The sequence below is a fragment of the Camelus ferus genome, chromosome 8 (genome assembly GCF_009834535.1).
Source record: "Camelus ferus isolate YT-003-E chromosome 8, BCGSAC_Cfer_1.0, whole genome shotgun sequence".
In the NCBI taxonomy this organism is placed as follows: domain Eukaryota; kingdom Metazoa; phylum Chordata; class Mammalia; order Artiodactyla; family Camelidae; genus Camelus; species Camelus ferus.
Window position 1 is genome coordinate 67,713,426 of NC_045703.1, and position 21,024 is coordinate 67,734,449.

The following is a 21,024-nucleotide window of genomic DNA, read 5'->3' on the forward strand; positions in this document are numbered from 1 at the left end:
TAGAAATGGCTGGTAGCCCAGCCCCGAGGAAGGCATCTGAGCGCGGACACCGACACAGCGGCCGGGACGCGGAGCAGAGGCCAGGACGCCAGATCCAACACAGCTCCGCAGATCTTCGGGAGCGAATGAGGAAGTTAAAAATGATTCAAACCAACCGATAATCACCCTTTCCGGGCGATTTCGGGCCAAGAGCAGGTGGGAAGGCCCTGGGGAAGGAAAGGTGTAACGGACTTAAGTCCCTTCTCACTTCGAACTTCAGGACTCCGAATAAGACGCTTAACCTCTGTGGGTTGCCCAGTTGCCCTTTTGAAAAAGTTGGACGATCTCTGAGATGTAGTCGAAATCTGATCCCGTGTGGTTCTAGCTCTGCAATCAGTTCACTGTTCTAGGAACTGGTTGCCCGGGCCCAGGGGTGTGCGGCCTTCGCGCACCGAGGAGATGAGGACCGGTGGGGGACCCCGGGTCACAAGAGCGGGACCCGTAGCGCGCGTCGTCAGTCCCCCGGGCTGCGCGCGGGACCGCCCAGAGCCCAAGTCCGAGGAGCCTCGGAGTCGTTGGGTGGCCCTGGAACTTTTTTCTTTGGAGCCCAACCCGGGACCGACCGCAGGACAGGCTGCTGGCAGGGACCGAATGGAGCTCCGCGCCAGGCCAGAGGCAGTGCGCGTCACTCGCAGTCCCGGGCCGGGTCCCCGGCGCGCGGCAGCGCTCGGCCAGGCCGCGCCGCCCCGGGGCCCGCCGGGGGCCCACCCCGACCCCGAGGCGGTGCCCCTGGGGAGCGCGGCCCGGGTCGCCGCGGGCGCCCCCTGGACCGAGGCGGGGGCGGCGGGCGGGGACCTCGGAGCCGGAGGAGCGGCCGCGGCTGGCGCGGCGCCCAGGGGCGTGAGGCGGGGGGAGCGGGGGAGGCGGCGGGGGGAGAGGAGGCGGCCGGCCGGCCCGCGGGTCACTCGGAGGCCCGGGCGGCGGGCGGCAGGACGCGCTCGGGGAGTCGGGCCCGCGAGCGGGCAGGCGGGCGGGCGGGCGGCGCGCACCATGCCCTCCTTCGACGAGGCGCTGCAGCAGGCCGGCGAGTTCGGGCGCTTCCAGCGGCGCGTGTTCCTGCTGCTGTGCCTGACGGGCGTCACCTTCGCCTTCCTCTTCGTCGGCGTGGTCTTCCTGGGCAGCCGGCCCGACCACTACTGGTGCCGCGGGCCGAGCGCCGCCGCGCTGGCCGAGCGCTGCGGCTGGAGCCCGGAGGAGGAGTGGAACCGCACGGCGCCCTCCCGCCGCGGCCCCGCGCCCCCCGAGCGCCGCGGCGACGGCCGCTGCCAGCGCTACCTCCTGGAGGCGGCCAACGCCAGCGCCGCCGCCACGGGCGCGCTCAGCTGCGCCGACCCGCTCGCCGCCTTCCCCAACCGCTCGGCGCCCCTCGTGCCGTGCCGGGGCGGCTGGCGCTACGCCCAGGCGCACTCGACCATCGTCAGCGAGGTAAGGGCCCGGGGTCTGCGCCCGCCGCGCCCGCCCCGCCGGGCACAGCCGGCAGGGAGAGGACGGGGCTCGGAGCCCCGCGCCGACGCGGGAAGTCGGTGAAGCCGGCCGCCCGGAAGGTCCGTGGAGGCTGGGACCTGTCGGTTACCTTCGGGGACCGGTCAGGTGCGTCCCGCACTTGGAAGCGCTGCGTCGTAACGGCCCAGGCAATGCCTTTTCTCTGTTTCCTCTGCTAGTGAGTTAACCTGCGTTGGTGCTTTGGTTCCAGGCGTGAACGCAAACTCTCCTAGAAGCCCAAGTTCTAAGATGCTTGGACCACATCTCAGGAATCGAAGCATCCAGTACGATGTGCGTTATATCTGAGATGTGTTTGCTCAATAATTGGAAATGATGGGTAGATGCGGGGAGAGAACTGCGCTGTCTGGGGCGAGCGACGCTGAGCAGGTCCGCGCTGGCTTGGTCTCCAGGGGGCAAAGGAAAGGAGAAACCAATGTTTGAAGGCAGCGCCAACTTTCTCTAGTTGCTCAAATGACTATCTGAACCACAAAAGGACAAAGGTCGAGGCTTTCCCCGGGAAAAATGATTTTGTTAAAACTGCTTTGGGGCAAAGAGCAACATTTGAGAGAAGTTGGGAAAGCTTAAGTTTTGAGTAAGAGTTTTATTTATTTATTTTTTCCTGCTAATGAGTGACAGGCACATAGTAGGAGAGGCTACAATGCGTACAAAGTGGATACCTCATTTACCCGGGGTGGCTGCTGGGGGCCAGTGGGAACAGCCCCCACGGTTCCTTGGGTATGTAACAGCAGGCCGTGCACTGATGGTTAGGTGGCCCTCACCCTTGGCGGCAGGACTGTTTCTGCACCTGCCTGGGAAGGCAGTTTGCACTTCATCTTGGTGAATTCTAACCATGGTGTTTGATCCATTGAGCTTGGGTGGAAGGGATGAGCAGTTTTATTGAACTTTGTCTATAATCTTAGATCAATTTAATTTCTAACAAATGATTAAGTGTATTCAGACAAATTATGAAAGAAATTTTTTCATTTTATTTATTGTCATAAAGAATTTTTTAAACACCTACTCGAATAATGGGGTGCCTCTTCTGCCACAGTGAATGGTGTTCTGTGGTCTGGTGCCCTCATCTCTCTGGGTTTAGGAGTGCAGATCTTTGAGGTTATGCATGTATTATGATGCTGTGTGTAGGTGTGTTAGCACACTGTGTATGGTCCTATGCTACATACCCTAACCCCATGGCAGCCCAGCCAAGCCGTGTGTGTGTGTGTGTGTGTGTGTGTGCGCGCGCGCGCATATGCATATAATCCAATATTAGTTTCTGCCTAAACATGGTTTATGATGGGGACTGCTTTAAAAACTGTGGTGGTCTTGCAGTTAGGGATTTCACTGCTGAATGGATAGGCTGTGGGCTCGGGTAGGAGAGGGTGTTATCATTGGTAATTCCTTGGAGTCACATCCATTAGGTGGCTGATTCTGTTCCATTTAGCATGGCTGTGTAGTGCTTACTTCCCAGGCAAACCAGAAGATGCTGCTTGGAGAGCAGACACCTGATTTTTGAAGACATTTAAATCTCAAATGCATAAAATGAGCCTTAAAAGCAAAATGCACACACATTCGAGCAGCGTTTCCATGAGCAAACATGATGAATATCAGAGAAGGGAGACATAAAAACCTCTAAGTTAGTGCCCAGAGAGATACCCTAGAAGCATTCTGGGGTTCCCGGGTTGTTTTGAGCATTCTGGATTTATTTCAAGGATGGGCAGTTCGTCTTGTGAGGATCTAAAAGGCAGTGTGGAAGCTGAAAGGTCTGGAGACCTGGTTCTGGCCCTGTCTCCAGCTAGCTGTGTGACTCATCTGGATTGCTTTACCTCTCTGGGCTTAGCTTTCTCATCTGTATTATTAGGGATTGGATTAAACCCTTTACAGTCCTACAAACACCATGAGTGTCATCGCTGGATGGCTGTTCTCAGTGTGCTCAGAACAATGATAAAAATTTTCAAGGAAAAGAAGAATCATATTCGGAATCCCCCCTTAAGGTTTTTGAAGTATATTGGAGAGGTTTTTTTTTTTTTTTTATCCTAAATGGTTTGTGTCTTCTGGTTTGTTGTTTTTAATGTTTTGATTCTTAAGAGGAAACCAATCCCCCACCCCATCTACTCAGGAAGTTCAGCCATCCAGAACATTCTCCCCATCTCAGAGTTCTGCTCAGCTAATATACTGCTGTCTTTGGTTTTGCATATGATCCAATATTAGTTTTTGTTCTTTCATACTCTGTCGGAGTGATGAAAGGAACTGCAGTTCTAGCTCTGGCTCACACCGTGTACCCAGTGTGTTTTCACAGACTTTAAATCTAACATTTTAATCATGGAAAGTGGGTGAGTTGGGAGAGTTTAGAAGGTGGAAAGGCTGACCAGATTCCAGAATGGCTCCATATGACTGTTATATTTAATCCTTGCACCATTGCCGGGGGCGAGATCATTGTCCTGGCTTTATAGATAAGGAACCTGAGGCAGAAGATGTGAAAGGACCTGCCAGAGCCCCAGACATTTTATGTAGCTGAGTCTGGAGTCTCGATTGGATCCAGGGGTCTTGATTGTAAATTAGTCCCCTTTCCCCAGGCAGTGCTTTGAGTCCTGGAAACAAGTCCAGGCGACATGGAACCCAGATCACTGACACTTTAGAACCTGCAAGAAATCTTGTTGAACCTTCTTGTTTACTTAGTTACTATCTGGTCCTCTGGCCAATGTGTCCCTTTGTTTCATTTCATGGTGTTGGAAACACAGTCAGCTGGAGATGGGGAGGCTGTGCTTTCAAATCATGGGAATGGCTCTCTGTACTCTTGGTGTGAACGTGGCAAAATGCACACTTAAACCTCAGCCACCCTCTTTGCATTTTACAAAGCAAAACAGTTCCCAGGAGTTAAGACAGAAGTCAGTGCCAAGTGCAGGGACATTTCATTCCAGCTCCCCAACTTGTTTCTCTTGCTCAAGGCAAGGCGGGGATTTCTCACCTATGTTTAACGACCTCAGTGCAGACTTCTCTAGCAGCTCAATTCAGCCCTGTCTGGTCGTAAGACGTGGGGCAGAAGGAAGTGTGATGTAGGGTGCAGAAGTCAGAGCCCCCACCACCCAGGTATTTTGATTCATTGCCCAGGGAGTGAGTCTTTGAAGTTGACGTGAGGATTTTTAAATGCTTGCTCGGGTGCCGTGGATGGAGGAAAAAAATAGAGAGCTGCTCCCCCACTAGAAACCAGGCTTCAGAGCATTATGACAAATAGACCCGATGGCCCTTGTTTTTCCTTTCTGAATCATTTTTCTCCCACACACGGAAAAGGAAAGTCCATTTGAGGGAAGAGGAGGCTGCTTTGATTCCTGGGGCTGTCCCAGCGCTTCCTGCATCTCAGCTTTGCTTTCTGCACATCCATCCAACAACAAGAGGCCAACCCCAGACATCCCCGCCCCCAGCAGCCGGTCCTCACTATTTGTTAAGCCTGGAAACATACAGTTGTGAATACTGTAGAGAGGAGTTTAGTCAGACCCAAGTTTTAGTCTGGGCTGAATCTCTGATTTGCTCAGGCACTTTAGAAAGATCTTATTTTTAGATTGTTTCTATTTCTAGTATTATTTGTACCTTCCCTGTTTTTTGCTGCATCAACCTCACTGGGAGAGCATCTGTTTTATTATTACTTCAAAGAACAAGTGATGGCATTGTCCCCTTTTTATTTCATTAGTTTCTCCTCTCTATTATTTGTTCTAGTTTTTTGCATTTACTTTTGGTATGCTTTTTTTCTCAATTTAAATTAGGTGCTTGGCTCAATTATTTCCTGCTTTTCTTCTTTTCTAGTATAAATGTTTACAGCTAGAGATTTCCTTCTATGTACTTTTTTTGACTGCTCCCAACAAGTTTTGAAATACAGGTTTTAATTATTGTTTCATTCTCAGTATTTTTAATTTCCATTATTATTTCCTCTTTGACCCATGATTTATTTAGGTACTTTAAATTTTAAACATGTGTTGATATTTTTTATCTTTTAATTGTTGACTTCTAATTTAGCTTTGGGGAGAATGTGATCTGTATGATATTGATTCTCTGAATTTTTTTTTAAACAAGATTGCTTTTTTAAATTTTATTTTTAAATTTTTTATGGAAGTACTGGGGATTGAACCCAGGACCTCACTCACAGTAAGCCTGCACGCTACCACTGAGCTATACCTCAACCCCTGATTCTTTGAATTTTATTGAAACTTTCTTTTTGGCCTTCTAGGAGGCCAATTTTTATAAACATCCCATACATTCTTGAGAAGAATATGCAGTCGTTAGCTATTAGATGGGGGATTTTATACATATCTAATATTTGAAACTTGTCGATTGTGCTGTTAAAATAGTCTATATTTTAATTAACTTTCCATCTGCTTTGTCTATCAAGAATAAAGAATATTGAAATTTGCCATTATGTTGGTATGTCAGTTTCTCCCTATATTCCCAGAAGATTTTAAATTATACACATGAAGCAATTTTATTAGATGAATGTATATAAAAATTTTGAATTAAAAAAAATTCACATACTGAATTGAACCTTTTATTATAGTACAGAGACCCTATCTAAAACCCATGATGTCTCTTGTCTTGAGGTCTATTTTGTATAATATTAATATAGTTTACTCCAACTTCCTTTTAGTTAGTATTTGCCTGCTATGTCCTTTATTAGCCTTTACTATCAAACTTACCATGTTCTAGTAGTTTAGATGTGTCTCTTATAAAGTGCATGTAACTTGCTTTTGCTTTTGCTTTTAACTGCTCTCCTTAGTCTGTGCGCCAGTTATCGTGGTCACGGGTATTTCGGGCTTGTCATAATGGATTTTTTTCTTTGTCGTGTCCTTTCTATGCTTTTTCCCCTCCTTTCTCCTCCCTTTCAAAATGATTCTTTAATTTGTTTTTTTTTTTATTCTATTTGTTTCTTCTTTTATTAGTTTGGAATTTTGACTCTTTATTTCAACTTTTTTAGTGGTTTACTCTTGAAATTTTCCTGTTTACTTAGCAGAGCCTAAATTCAATACTGCAACCTTCTCCTAAACAATTTAGGACCTTAAACACTTTCATTCAGTCACTCCTCCTCCTGTATTACAAGCATCAGTAGCCAATATTCTAAGTCCGCTCTTTTATTGTTAATTTGTGGGTTTTGTGTCAAGCATGTATGCTGGGGTTCACACTACACTTTGTCTACACATCACTCCTTACACCATCTCATTTTCCCCCTTCCTTTTGATGTAGATCTTTAGCACATACCTCTAGGTGGTAAATATTCTCAGATTCTGTTTACATGGAAATGTCTCTATTTCACCATTATTCTTGGAAGACAGTCTTGCTAGGTAAATAGCTGTGTGTTGCCAATTACTTTTCCTTAGCCCTTTGAAGATGTTAGTTGTGCTTTTGAAAAGTCTGTGGTCAGTCCAATTGTCCTTTTCTCTTGGGTTGTGTCTAGAAGGGTATTTCTTTTATTTGTCTGGCTTGGCATATGTTGCCTCTAAAAGGTGTCTGGCATACAGTAGGCACACAGTAAATAGCTGTTAAATGAGCCAATTGTGTCTCCTTCAACTGTGAATTTTGGTTTTTTGGTAAGTTCTGGAAAATTCTCAGCCATTATCTCTTCAATGTTATCTTTTCTAATCTCTGTTCTTTCCTTCTGAGATTCTAATTGGACATAAGTTGGACCTTCCTTTTCTAGCCGTCAAGACTCTTGACCTCTCTGACATAGTTCCCGTTTCAGTATCTTTATGATCATCTAGATATTTCTTCAGATCTATCTTCCAGATCACAACGTTTCTGTTCAGCAGTATCAAATTTACTCTTTAATCCATTCAGTGGAGTTTTTATTTTTGCAGTTAACTTTTTCACTTGTCAAAGTGTATTTGTTGTCATTCAGATATCCCTGGTCATTTATTGGTAGTCTCTTATTCCTTGTCACCTTTGTGTTTCCATTTTTCAGTTCCTTTCAACGTTCTACGCATGATCGCTCCGTAGCTTGTAACTGTGAATTACTCTACCTGAAGCCCTGGGTGTCGGAACCTCTCACTTGCTGTTTACTGTGCATTTGGCATTTGTTTGTTATTGTTGGTTGTGAGCCCCCGGCTGGTTGAGCTTCTCTGCGGGAAACCTGGCTGCCTCCAGAGAGGATTTGCACTTGCTTCTCTTTGAGCTCAGACACTACTGATCTGGAATCACTTCCTCACTTCCAGGCTTCCTGATGCATCTACAGCAGCTGAATCTGTCATTGCTGTTTGTTTTTATTAGAGGTGTGAGATCTTCCCTTCTCTGAAACCCTGACAATTTCACCAAGATTGTATTTTGTGCTGAATTTTATTTTTTAGCAAGAGTCCCCCCAAATGATTAGTTCTTTATGCTGATGACAAAAGTGTATTAATAGTTTAACAGTTTTCTTAAAGGAATGAAAGCAGGACCCTAATGAGTGAACAGAGACCCCACTAGGTGTCTGCTGCTTGGTGTCGGCAGCAGGGTGGCCAAGCAGACCCATGCGGTAATGATGTGTGTACGAACCCCAGAACCAAAAGAGTGAGAACATCAAAGGGCATCTCCTGCTCCTTTTTGGATGCTGATGTATTGGATTATCAACCTCAGTTCAGTTGGAATTTATTTAGCATGTATTATATGGTAGGCACTGGGCTAGGCTGGTAATACAAAGGTGGGTAAGATTCTTTCTCCCATGAGCTCAAGGCCTGGCAGGGAGACTTGCCCCGAGACAGTAATATGATGCGAGTGGTGACGAGTGTGGTGAAGGAAAGTCTTCTGATTCACTGGGGGTGACTCAGGGCAGAATGTGCACTGACCTTGACCTCAGCCTCAGAGGACAGGAGGAGCCCAGGAGGAATATATGAGGAAAAGGATGTTCCGTTCCCGTGTTCTCTCACCCTCATTTATTTCTAGCCATTTATCAGGGGCCCTCTGATATGTATTCCTGTGACTCACCCACAGAGACGTGGAACCAAAAGATCAAGGTGGGGTTCAGGAATCTTTGTGGTTCACAAGCACTTGGGGCCCATGCAGGTGCTCCGTACAAGAGTGTGACGAGGTCATCATGCGTGAAACGGCCTACGTGTGGTTGAAGAAAGTGCCATTTCCCCCAGACTCACTCTGCAGACCTTGGGGTGGAAGCACCACCCCCTTACTAAAGGCAGGAGTCCCAGACTTTACCTGATGAAATGCTGCTATTTTGCAGGAAGCTTGGGGCTCTCCAGAGATGGGCAACTGACAGTAAGACCCTATACCTGATTGAAGTGAGGTGCCCACAGCTGAACCACACTCCCTGGGAATCTTGGCAAACCTTGGAGTGGAGCTTTGGACAAAGGCAGGGGTGCAGCCACATGGGATACCCAACAGAGATGACATGCATGTTTGTGCTTTTTCATGTGTAGGTTAAAGATTCTTGGCATGAGGCAGTTTAGTGCAGTGGGAAGAACATACCTGTCCTTTGGAGTCAGAGAGATCTCAGCTCCTCTGTATTTCAGTTCTAAGGGCAAGTCACAGAACCTGCATGAGCCTCAGTTTCCTCAGCTCTAGAATGGGTGTAATAACACCTACCTTAGTGATTGTTATGACATGTGCATAGAGTACCTGTCATTGTGCCTGGCCATAAGTGATGCTCAAATAAAAATAGCTCCTGTTCATGTGTAGAGTCTTGAGCTGGATAGAGGGGTTGGGGGAGGGAGAAAGGGAATAAGAAAGGGCCAGATTTTACCCTGGAGCTGTAGCTTGCTGGCCTCTGGTCTAGCATAGTAAGTCACTAATAAACTTACCTTAAATATACAAACGAAATCAGCATCTCTTGGGCACTAATTTCCTTAAGACAGAGAATAGCCTGTGCTTTTCCTCTGGGACACACTGCTCGGTTATATTTCCCAGCCTCCCTTGCAGCTCGTAGGGTCCCGGGACAGAGTTCAGGTCAGCGATGTTGGGAGCAGTGACACACTCGGAGCTAGAATAACCTTCCTCCTCGCAAGCCCTCCCTCTTCCTTTCTTCCCTCACCTACCCTCAGAGAATCCTGAAACCCCAAAAGATAGTAGAGTCCTTCCTCAGCTGGAAGGAGACCCCTGCAAGCCCCAGGGGGGGAGCCTCCATCTCCCTCCCCTCCAACTTGTCTGCATGGGAATGTGAAACTAATGAAAAATAAACCTTTTTTCTGTTAAATCACCAAGAATTGGGGATTTTTTTGTTAGAGTTCTGACTGTGAGCCTACCCTGACAAATACTCAATTTAGTGTATTTCCCATAGGCTGCAGGTACCCGATAAGATGGTAGGAAAGCTGGTTCCTTCGAGACACCCTCCCCTTGGTCTGTAGGCAAGGCCGCCATGACCTTGCCTGGGGGAACCCGCAGCCCTGCAGGCCCCTCTCCTGGGCAGGCAGCCTTGCCCCAGCCCCTCCAGGGCAGGCCTGGCGTCCTCCCTGGGCTCTGAGTGTGCGGCTTCCTTCTCTCCAAATACCTTATTCTTTTCATGAGGCTGTCTCATTTTTTACCCAGAGATGCAGCTAAGAGTTACCTATTCCAGAAATACTTCCACAACCCCCCTTCACCACTGCCCTGGGGGTGTCTGGTCTGTTTCCTCTGCCGAACCCCGCGCTGTGTGCTGGTGACCCCCTCTGCGTGCTGATTGCTCCGCCCCCTGTCAGACTGCAGGCTTCTTGAGGGTGGAGACCGATTAGTAAATATTTGTGATGAAATCACATGGCATTGAATAAATGCAATGATTAAATTAACCAATGAGCGAGAAAGGGGCTGAATGGCAGATTTGACCTCTTTTATTATTTTGGCTAGGCCAACCCTGAAACTGCCCTTCATAGATTAAAATAAGCTCTTTTCCCCAAAAGTGCTGCTCCTTTTTTTTTTTTTCATTAATTCTATGTGTTAATTTAGAGAAAATGGACATTTTAACAATTCTGCTGTATCAAACATGATGTGTTTGATGTGATTTGAGCAAGATCTATTGCAGCGTTCTCTCAGGCAGTATTCAGTTGCTCTCAGCAATGTTTGGTGGATTGCAGTATGAAGCTCTTCCACAGATTTCACTAGTTTTGTTCCTAGTTACCTGTTTTACTGAAGCCATCACACAGAGCTGCTTAATGACTTGACCAGTGAGGGCTTTTGTCTTCCCCTCCTTGCACCCACGGGGTCTGACAAATCATCAGGGGGCCACGGCTCTGCAGAAGGTGTCCCTGGGCCTCTGGAGCAGGGGAATGACAGCCACACCCCCAACCCCTGTCTGCACAGGGGTGCTCTGTTGTCCTCAGAATCCTGATTGGGAGATGCGACCTGGAACACGAAAGGGATAGGAGGGGATAGGACAGCTGTCTCTATGGGGCCGTCATTTTTATGTGCTGACGTCTATTGTGCAGAAGAGGATTTTCTCAGCTGTCCTGGTGCTTTGGGGGCACGTCTGTGTCGTCAGGCGAGCTGGGCCCCAGGAGCAGCAGGGCAGGTCAGCAGGGGGGCTTGGGGGCCTGACTCACAACAGCTCAGGGACGCGGTGCTGAGCCCTCCAAGGCGGTGGGTAGGTGGGTGGGGAGAACGCTGCCTACCTTTCAAAACAAAATTAATCCTCTCTAATTCTTCCTCCTTGTTTTTCTTTCTTAAACCATCACCAAGAAAGGATGTTTATTTCTAGTCTGTGAGAAGAAGCCACGTTCCTTAAAGCACTTGGTGCAGCTTTCTAGAATGACGGTAACACGAGCGTGGAAAGTGATGGTCAGCGCCTCTTTGTCTGGATGAGACGCGGGGACACGGCTTTTAAAGAGCGCTGTGCTCTCACGTTTCTGTGCTTGTAATAAGACAGGGTAACTCTGGAGCTGGTGCGCGTGTCGCACCAGAGAAAAACAGCGCGGGGTGCAGTGGAGGGGCTTCTCAGAACGTAAATAAATAAATGCGATTAAAAAAACAATTCCTGCACTTAGACTGTATGCCTAGTATGGGCTCCGCTAAGCACATCCCTCAAAGGGGAAGACTGATTCAGAACTTAACTTTAAAAACTATGTTCAGGGAAATTAAAAATGAAAGTCAGAAAATGAGTGTGGTGACCGTGGTTGAATATTTTCCAAAAAAACAAAACTTTCTAGTAGCATGGATCCTAGTCTCTGATTAATTAATCGGTGAGGCAGACGTTGCAGTGGAAAAGGAGCTGATTCAAGACTTGGGGGCCCTGGTTCCGTTACTGTGAGGGAGGGGGCGGGGTGGGGCGGGGGGAGGGGGCGGCGGGCCACGCGCGCCGCATCCACGGGCCGCCGTTTCCTGACCTGAGTGGAGCAGCCAATTGTTAGTTGGTTTTCAAGGTTCCTCTGCCTCTGTCATTCTGCAGCCGAGATCATTTTCAGGCCCCTGACTTTGAACTCGGGGTTGCCCTGTTCATACAAGGGTGGGAAGATGGCTTGGGATGAATCTAACTTAAAAGCTGGAGGTGTTAGTTTCTGGACAGCAGGATGGACCTCTCCCTAGGACACCTTCTTCCTGGGAGACACGCTGTGCCCTGAGCCATGTCCACAGAGGACAGTGTTGGGGGACAGACGGGTGCCCATCCTGCCTCCTTTGACACCTGCTTTAGGCCTAGAGCCTGTGGGGAAATCGAGGAGGGGGCTGCGCCATTGGGCGTCCGCACGATGGAAACCACCGAGGGAGGCGGGGTGAGAGCAAGCTTGGACTTCACCGTCGAAGGTGGTTTTTCTGCTGTCAGACCAGTGCTTAGAGGCAGGAGGCTCCCTGCAGGATAATTATAGACAAGAGCAGGGAGGTGACCATGTGACAGGTGAGGCTCTGGCTTCTGGGAAGGGAGGTAATTCGGTTTATTTATTATTTATTTGCTTTTTTATTTATTTTTAATGGAGGTGCTGGGGATTGAACCCCGGACCTCATGCATGCTAGGCACACGCTCTACCACTGAGCTATACCCCTCCTGCTTCTGGCTTTCCATTTTAGCGGCCATCTCTGGGACTAGAAATTTGAGACTGTCGAATGGAAAAACAAAGCAGAGCTTCACAAGCCTGTCCTGTCCTTGGCCTCAATGATCTGCTTATTAACACTTTAACGTTAAACTTAACATTTCTTTAAGTGTTAAAACATGTAAGTAAAGTATTTGAAAGTTACTCCAACAAGATTGTGTCTGTTTAGGAGGAATCTAGCCTTTCTTTGATGGGTTTTGTTGTTAACTTTCCTTGTATTTATTTGTAATAAAACCTAAAAATAAGTGTGGGAGATTGTGCTTTTTTTTTGTTTCTTAGAAAAGAGTTGAGAGATGAAATTTGGAGGTTTCAAATAATGTGAGAAGTAAGACACACGCCCCCTGGAGGGTGTTTCCTATTTCTGTGCAGGGAACAGCAGACCAGCCATCTTGCTCCCCTTCCCCAAATGAGGCGAGACGTTCCTCTTCTCGGGTTGGTGTCAGCTATTTTAGCTGTTGCTGGGATATAATTGTTTAGTTTTTCCTGGTTTCATAATGCAGAAATAGGAGTTTCACACATAAGACTTAACTTAGCATATCCTAGTATGGAATGCAGTTTTATTTTCCATGAAGTAACAAGTTTATTCTATTACTGCTTGTGTAACACAGAGGCAGATTTGGTAAAATGGTGGTTTTCTGTGAAATGCCATCAACACAGCGGTGTCCAGGGAGACCCAAGAAAGGCCTTTAGAAGAATTAGATGGAGCTGGAGCCTCAATGAGCCCTGCCACCCAGAGGAGAGGGTAGGACAACATTGTCCTGATTCTTAAGACAAGGAGACCTGTGAGACAGCGGGTATCAGTGACTTCCGATGGCTTTGAAGGCTTTTGCTGTTAGTATTGTGAGTTTGTGGGGCTGGAGCCTGCACCCTCCGGAGGCGGAGGGTACCATGCCCTCCTAGAGATGGAGCTTGCATGAAGCCGTTGGGCCTGCCCCCCAGGTGTGCAGTAAAGGCATCCCCCAGGGGCACGGCGTCCACGCTCTCTTCATCCTCTGCCCAACAGCGTCTTGCGTCTCAGATGCCTTTTCCAGCCGTTGCTTATGTCCCTCGTACGCACAGGGTGGCTCTGATTTCAGCCGGCTCTGCCAGCTGGAAGCGCAGTGCCGCCGACAGCACAAGATGAAAGGCAGCATGTGTGTTTCTCGGCCCCGGGGAGGGATGCTGTAAGCTGATGCCTCCCAGACATAAACAGAAGGGACCAGGCCCAGGAGCTCATTCTGAAGAGTGATTGTAGCACATTTATGGGAATTAAAGGATCGTGGAGAAGACGTGGATAATTAAGACCAATGTTTTGGAGACATTTATTGAGAAATGGGTGCCCTTTCGTTGTTCTCAAATGAGGGTTTCAAAGCAAGCACTCCCATAGGAAAGCCACACAGATAATTTAAAATATTAAACACCCAGGGTAGAGGAGAAAATTAAATGGAAACAAATAAAAATTAATTTGGCCTCAGTTTGTTAAAAATCAAATAAGAAAGGAATTTCAGAGTTTCTGGAGTGTAAAGGAAATTGTTCCAGCAAATTTTCCCACAGAACTTCTTGATCTCTCTGTGTCTCAGCGACTTAGTAATGATGGTACTAACACCTTTACTGGAGCCCCCTTTTGCCCGCCAGTCAGCATCCCTGTCGGTTTGCTATGGTCCCCTATCCAGTATGTACATATATAGGGCACACAGACGAACTTTGATTTGAAATCAAACCAAAGACATCACAAAACGAAATAAAATTACCTTTATACTTATCTGCTATGTAGAAAGTGAGACAGTGACCATTTATTGTGGCAAAATGCTGTGAAGAAATGATCAAATTTTAACCAAGTCATGGAAGCAACCAAAATGTCCATCAATAGATGAATGGATAAAGAAGATGTGGTACATGTATACAATGGAATATTACTCAGCTATAACAGAGGATAAAATAATGCCATTTGCAGCAACATGGATGGACCTGGAGATTGTCATACTAAGTGAAGTTAAGTCAGACAGAGAAAGAAAAATACCATATGCTATCACTTGTATGTGGGATCTTAAAAAAGGACACAAATAAACTTATTTACAAAACAGAAAGAGACTCACAGACATAGAAAACAAATCTATGGTTACCAAGGGGGGAAGGGGATGTGGAGGGATAAACTGGGAGCTTGAGATTTGCAGATACACACTACTGTATATAGGATAGATAAACAACAAGGTCCTACTGTACAGCACAGGGAACTATATTCAGTACCTTGTAATGGCTTATAATGAAAAAGAATATGAAATGGAATACATATATGTATCACTGAATCACTGTGCTGTACCCCAGAAGCTAACACAACATTGTAAACTGACTGTACTTCAATTTAAAAAAAAGAAAAAAAAGGAAGAAAGAAATGACCAAATTTTAGATTTGAACTGGCTTGGTGCACTTATCTCTAAGACGAGTAAGTGGCTAAGAACGTAGTCTTACTGGCTGTGTGAACATGGGCAGACTTCTTAGTCTGAGCTTCTCCGGGCTCAGGTTCTCATTAAGGGGAGTAGCAGCTGTTGTGTGGAGTTGACGGGAGGCTCACGCACATAATGCGTGCAAAGCGCTTGTCGTGTGGTCTGCCCCGCGTGAGCGCTCAGTGGCTGGCGGTACTGCAGTTGTTGCCTGCAGGTCTGGAGGAAGTCCACCCAGAGAGCAGCTTGGGTCTGGGAATCAGGGGCAGACCCTTCAGCCCGGGGGAAGCTCTCGTTGGGCAGGGTGCCAGGATGCCAGCCCGAAGGGACATGGCAGGGATCCGCTCTCTGGAGCTGGTGTGGCTGGGCTCAGTAACAAAGACTAAGACCCACGATAGATAGTCGGAGCCATGCGCTTTGGCAGTTTCCCAGCCTCCGTTTCTTTAATCCCCACCTCACTTGGGCCCATGCGGATCTGGACAGGGTCTCTGTCCACGGTCGTCCAGAGCAGGCACACAACTCTGCCCACTGCTTTCTCTTCTGCCCCTTTTGAGTAAGGGATTTTTTGAAAAGAACTAAAATATCATTCTAACATAACACTCTCTCCATGGCATGTTTTATTCACAAGCACCAGAAATCCTTCAGTGAATCTGACGGCAACAGTTTCCCTAAGATACTGTGGTTACAAAAGTGCCAGCGTGGTTCACGCCTATAGTCTAGTTGGGTCAATGAGACCAATTTACTTCTTATTTGGGGGCAGTTAGCAATGGCCAGATCACGTCACAGTTGGCTTGTCGTGTTGTGAGAATCTGGCCTCAGAGTAAAGACCAAAAGGCTCCACTCTGCCCCCTGACTCTGTATGATGAATACAGGGCAGTGATGGCAGGGCAGGAGTCATGAATACTGAGATTCAGATCGGGGTTGAGGTAGGTTTGGGCTAAGCTGCTCTACATCTTAAGCAACCCAGTTCTCTTGATATTGGATGGACACTAAAATGTAATCTGTTAGAGCAGCTTAATGCCCAGTAGGGATGAAAAGCCACACTGTAATATACTATATTATAGGTGTTGACATACCTTTCCTGCTTAAAAACTAATATTCTTCTTTAATTGCCAGACAACAGTAAGACATAGTAAATAGTGCATTTAATCCTCACCCAAGCTGTGAGGCACAGGCTGTTATCCCGATTTTGTAGGGAAGGAAAGTAAAGGGCAGAGAGATTAAGTAACTTGCCCCAAGTCTGGAGCTTCAGAATGGGAGAATTGGAAAAGATGTTTGCTGGCCGAACTAACAAGACATTAACTGATTTCTCTAGAATATGAAAGGGACTTCTGTAAATCAACAAGGAAAAGATAGCAAGTCTTGCAGAAGAATTGACAAGGGATATATGAGGTTTTCATGAAAGGAAGCCCAAAAGACCGATAAGCACAGGAAGCGACACAGATCCACTCATCATCAGAGAAACGCAAATGCAAGCAAGACAGCACTTCACACGTGTCAGGTTTGTTAGAAACTAAAAAGCCTGGTGATACCAGGTGTTGGCAGATTGCAGGTGCCCTGCGGACGGCGTGTGGGGCTATTCTCCAGAACAGTCTGCAGCTACTGACACAGATTAGTGTCCATAGACATACACTATGACACAGCAATTCCACGCCTATAATTAAATCCCAAAGGAGAATCTCAAACCTGTTTATCAGAAGGCAGGCATGTTCCGTACAGCATTATTTGGGTGGCCAGGAGTTGGAGGCAGTCTGGGAGAGAGGAAATGTCAAATGTGGTGGGTACGCCCCAAGCAGCAGTTGGAAATGCGGGATTAGATGTTGACAGAGCGTCGTGAGTGGCCCATAAGGCATAGGGCCAAATGAAAAAGAAAGGAACAGAATGAGGTACAGGGTACAAGACCTGATTTACATGAAATTAAAAATATTTGCACACAAAACAATGTCGATTCTGCAAGAATACAAACAAAAGATAGACCTTGACACATCAGGATGGCTCCTTTGTGGGGCTGGGACGGGAATAGGAATAGGGACAAAAGAGAACAAGTAAATAAAATAAGATAGGGGTCTTGTATAACCGGTAATTATAACACATTATAATTAACTCACCCTTCTGCCCTTGAGGTTCAAAAGAAACAAAGGGGTAAAAATTAGGAAATGGATTTTTCTGCCAAAGACACTTACTGGTCTTGTAAGATGCCATAGAAATCACCCAGCTCCTGGCCTATTGAACAAATTGGCCAATAACCTAGAAATGTTGACAGGATCTAGGTCAGTGGATTTCAAACTATTTTGGCGACCCTAGGCATTGCAATGCCTGCCTCCTTCGGCAGAGTAATTCTACTTTTACCAGTTTTATTTTGGTGTTAAGATTCTGATTTGTTTTTTAAGAGGGGAAACAGAGTTCTTTCTGCCTCTAGAATAATGTTTGAAAAGATACAGGATCAATACTCCCCAGGGTCCCTTCCAGATCTAGAATTGTGTTTTAATTAAAATAACCAACTTAACAAAAATGTTTTAAAACTCAGAGGTTGGACTGTCAGCTCCACAAATGACGGTACGCAAGACATTTTCTTGGGAACTTCTTTCCCGGATGCTTGTTTGGCTTTATTCCATTAAAGTTCAATATACAACAACATACCATTGAAAGTCAGTCTAAGTGTAGATTTATACCTTACAGACTAACTACATCTTACGTGTACTGATGTTGCAGATTTCTTTATCCTCTTATGGCCGCTGACCTGAGACTTCCCCAGCGCCGTCTGCCTGCGGGCATCGGGGGCAGCTCTGCTGAAGGACAGTGGGTGATGATTTCAGCGTCACCTGGGGACGCCATGTCGTCAGATGCAGACCACTGACTGGGGCCTAGGTGGCGGCCTTTCCTGAACATTTTACATGGAAGATGTCTCTCAGTTTCCATCTCAAAAAGTCTAATATGAAGTTAATGACAATTAATAAGTAATATTTCAATCAAGTCTGGTAGCGCATTCCCGGTATTGCCTTTTATTTAATCCACAGTTTTTATTATGCTTTTATGTGTTCTCAGATATAGAGTTTCAGGCATTGCTTTTGTCTTCAAAGATCCTATCATCTTCCTAGTTAGGAGGACAAAGTGACAGGTTTGCCTGGCATTGAGGGGGCTCCCTGTGACTTAGGACTTTCTGTGCTCAACCTGGGAGAAGCCCAGGCAAACTGGGACAGCTGGTCACCCTGAGCACTCCACAAGTAGGAAAAATGATTCATAAGATGTATGATAGTAAAGAGTTGTTAACAATGTAGATGTGTAACTGAGGGGGATATGGTTAGATAAACACAATGTGCCCCTTTGATACAGTACAACAGGGGTGATAAAGCTATATTTACAGATGATAAGGTAGAAATGTTTATGATACAATATTGAGTTGAACCAAAAGACTGGGCTGTAAGTGTGTGCATGTTGCATGATTTCAATCATTTACTTAAAATCTCTGCCCAGCAAATTGGTGGTTGAAAGTAGGGATGGCTTTGCAGAGGTCTTGAAGGAGAGAGCTTTCAGGTAATGCTGCTTACACTTTTTTCTTAACTCATTGAGACATTTTTTTGCCCAAGACAGAGCTAAGGTCGCTGTAAAGCCGAGCTAACTTATGATTGTGCTGCATTAAGAACTGATGAGAATGCATGCAGATTGTTCAAATGAACTGCAGTTATTTTGTTCAAGTTGATGGGATTGCTGAGAAACAAGACAAACCTGCAGATTAAAGCATGTGAATGAGATCGGGTTTTCAGCAAAGGAAAAGGCACCAAAATCCTTCTCAGTAAGGCCCGCTAGGGATGGAGGCGGAGAAATCATACAGTTAGAGAAAGAATGCTACTGGCGATCTCTTACCCAAAATAGTTACCTGGTTGCTCATGTGAATAAAAGTCTCTCAGGAAAGAGGGCGCCTATTCAGAGAAGATAGCTTAGGGGAGAATGAAGCCTCAGGAATCAAATGCAGCCAGCCTGGAAACGGTCATAAAATGAGGAGAGGACTTGTCTTCACTCAGCGTGGGATCAGAAAACAAAGCTGGGTGAAATGGATAGGTGAGACCTATAATCGCCTCCCTTCGTCTGGATAATGAAAAAGGCGATTGCTCTACTTGGAGGAACAGAGATGTAACCTGATCCAGCTTTTAATAGTTAGAATCCATTTAAATGTCTTGGTTAGTGACCACATTATATTTTGCCTTATCCAGTTTATATTTTATATTAGTGATTTTTTTTTTTTTACTATGTGACAAGATACGTTTACTTGATTCATGAACCATTAATTTATTTGCCTGTCTGAGATTATGCACTGTTGGCAGCTATTTTGATTACCAAATTTATTTTCAGCTATGAAAACATAATAGATGTGTTCCAGGTGCTTTGACTGTATTACCATTAGCTTCAAAATAGCCTCGTGAGGGAAGTAGCTATTATTTTCCCATTTTCCAAAGGAAGGAATTGAAGCTGGGAGCATCTGTGTGATGTGTCCAAGACAGGACAGTGTGAGAGTTGGTTTTGTTCTGAGGCCAATCTTACCCCAAACCAGTGTCCTGTCCCTACCCGTCTGCCTCCAGAGCTGTGGCTTTCAGAGTTCAGGGTTACCAGGATGGCTTTTGAAAACTCAGATTGCTGGGCCCCACCCCAGAGCTTCCGTGTCCGTGGGTCTGGGGTCAGGCCGGAGATCAGGCATTTCCAAGTTCCCAGGTGATGCTGGAAGTCCCGGGACCGCGCTGTGAGAACCACCTGGTCTAGAAGGAGGTCTGTTTTAGCTAACGACTTCTCCATTACGGTGATGCGATGATGACTGGCTTGCCTCACACTGAAGGGCAAACCTGACTCTCGAGTCAAGTTCACGTGAGGTTTGGTTCTTCTCAGAAACCCAGCGGCTTGTTGCTTATCGCCGGGTTTTCTTTCCCAGCAGTGTTGCCCCTACGTGTCTCTAGATGGGTCTTAGGAAAACATCGTATTTGTCACAGCACCTTCTATTCGGAGAGTAATCAAGACTGGAAGGAAGTTCAGATACCAATCTGGCGTTCATCTCATGTCCCTACGTGCAGATACTCAAATGAATTCGAACCTTCCTCGGTTCTGCACGGAGTCCCCCCTGCCCCCGTCAGGCCGGCGGCTGCTGGAGCCTTCCCCACCCTCCACCCACCAGTCACCCCGGAAGCCACGCCATCACCTGGAATGTGCCGACCTGACTTCCGGAGGCGGTACCTATGGAGTGGCCGGTGCGGGCCAGGTGCGGGCCAGGTGGGTCGTGGGCACCGGGGCGCCAGGTGAGCGAGGTGCGCAGGCGCCTACCCAATCCTCTGCAGCCGCAGGTCCCAGCCTCTCGCGGTGGCCTCCCACCTCCTGCGCTTCCAGCTGGCTGATGGTTTCCCTCCCTCCGCAGGCCTCTGCGCCCCCTTTATGGACCCTTCCTCACTCTTCTATCCCGTCCTGCTTAGATTCTAGGTCCAGTTGTGCAGCTGCCCTCCCGCCCCGCCCCCGGCTTCCCTGGGGACCCTCACCCCGCAGCTCAGGGCTCCGTGCTCCCCCGCCCACAGGCCCCTTGGTGCTGCCTGGCCTTCCTGCCAGTGACCTCAGCGCCTCTCAGTCTGGTTCTCCCCGGTCTCTGTTCTCTGCAGACTGCCTACCAGCCCTCCTCACTCACATCTGGCCCCTCACTCTCAGCAAATCCCCTCGCTTGACATTTCCCGCAACTAGAAGACCTAGGAGGAGAAGTCTTTTTCTTCCATCAAAACAAGAAACGCACCCGTATCTGTCCCAGCCCTTCCTCGAGATAACACAGCACCATGGAAGTCACCACCACCCAGCTGCACTGAAGGTTTATCTACACCCTCCCCCCACGCCCAATGCTGGGGTGGTGCCCACTTCTCAGGCCATTACCACCCCCACCACCCCACCCTTGTCCCCTTCCCTAGCATTTTTGCCCACCCATATTTAAATACGCTCCAAGTGTCTTGTCTACAGAACGCTGTAGACGCCTGCTATCACCCCCCCCCCGCTGAGGACCCATATGTCCCCCTTGTAAGCACGTTTCTTTAAAGGGTCTTCTCCTCTTTTTGCCCCATATTCCCAGTGCTGTCCCGTTGTCCCCACCACTCTACCGAAGTAGCTCT

At 47.3% G+C, this 21,024-nt stretch overlaps 1 protein-coding gene across 5 annotated transcripts in view; it reads left to right on the forward strand.

Moving 5' to 3' along the window:
- Positions 1 to 214: 214 nt before the first annotated feature.
- The window catches only part of SLC22A3 (solute carrier family 22 member 3), an 87,687-nt gene continuing 66,877 nt past the window's right edge, over positions 215 to 21,024 (forward strand). Inside the window, exons 1-2 of one of the 5 annotated variants that reach the window (XM_032485297.1) lie at positions 17,725 to 17,764; positions 19,957 to 20,141. In XM_032485297.1, the coding sequence (XP_032341188.1) occupies positions 17,740 to 17,764; positions 19,957 to 20,141 (210 nt within the window). In that variant the 5' untranslated portion in view covers positions 17,725 to 17,739. Of the gene's footprint in view, positions 1,465 to 17,724; positions 17,765 to 19,956; positions 20,142 to 21,024 lie in introns of those variants that run through there. The other 4 variants (XM_032485295.1, XR_004322099.1, XM_032485296.1 and 1 more) reach the window with 4 other exon arrangements.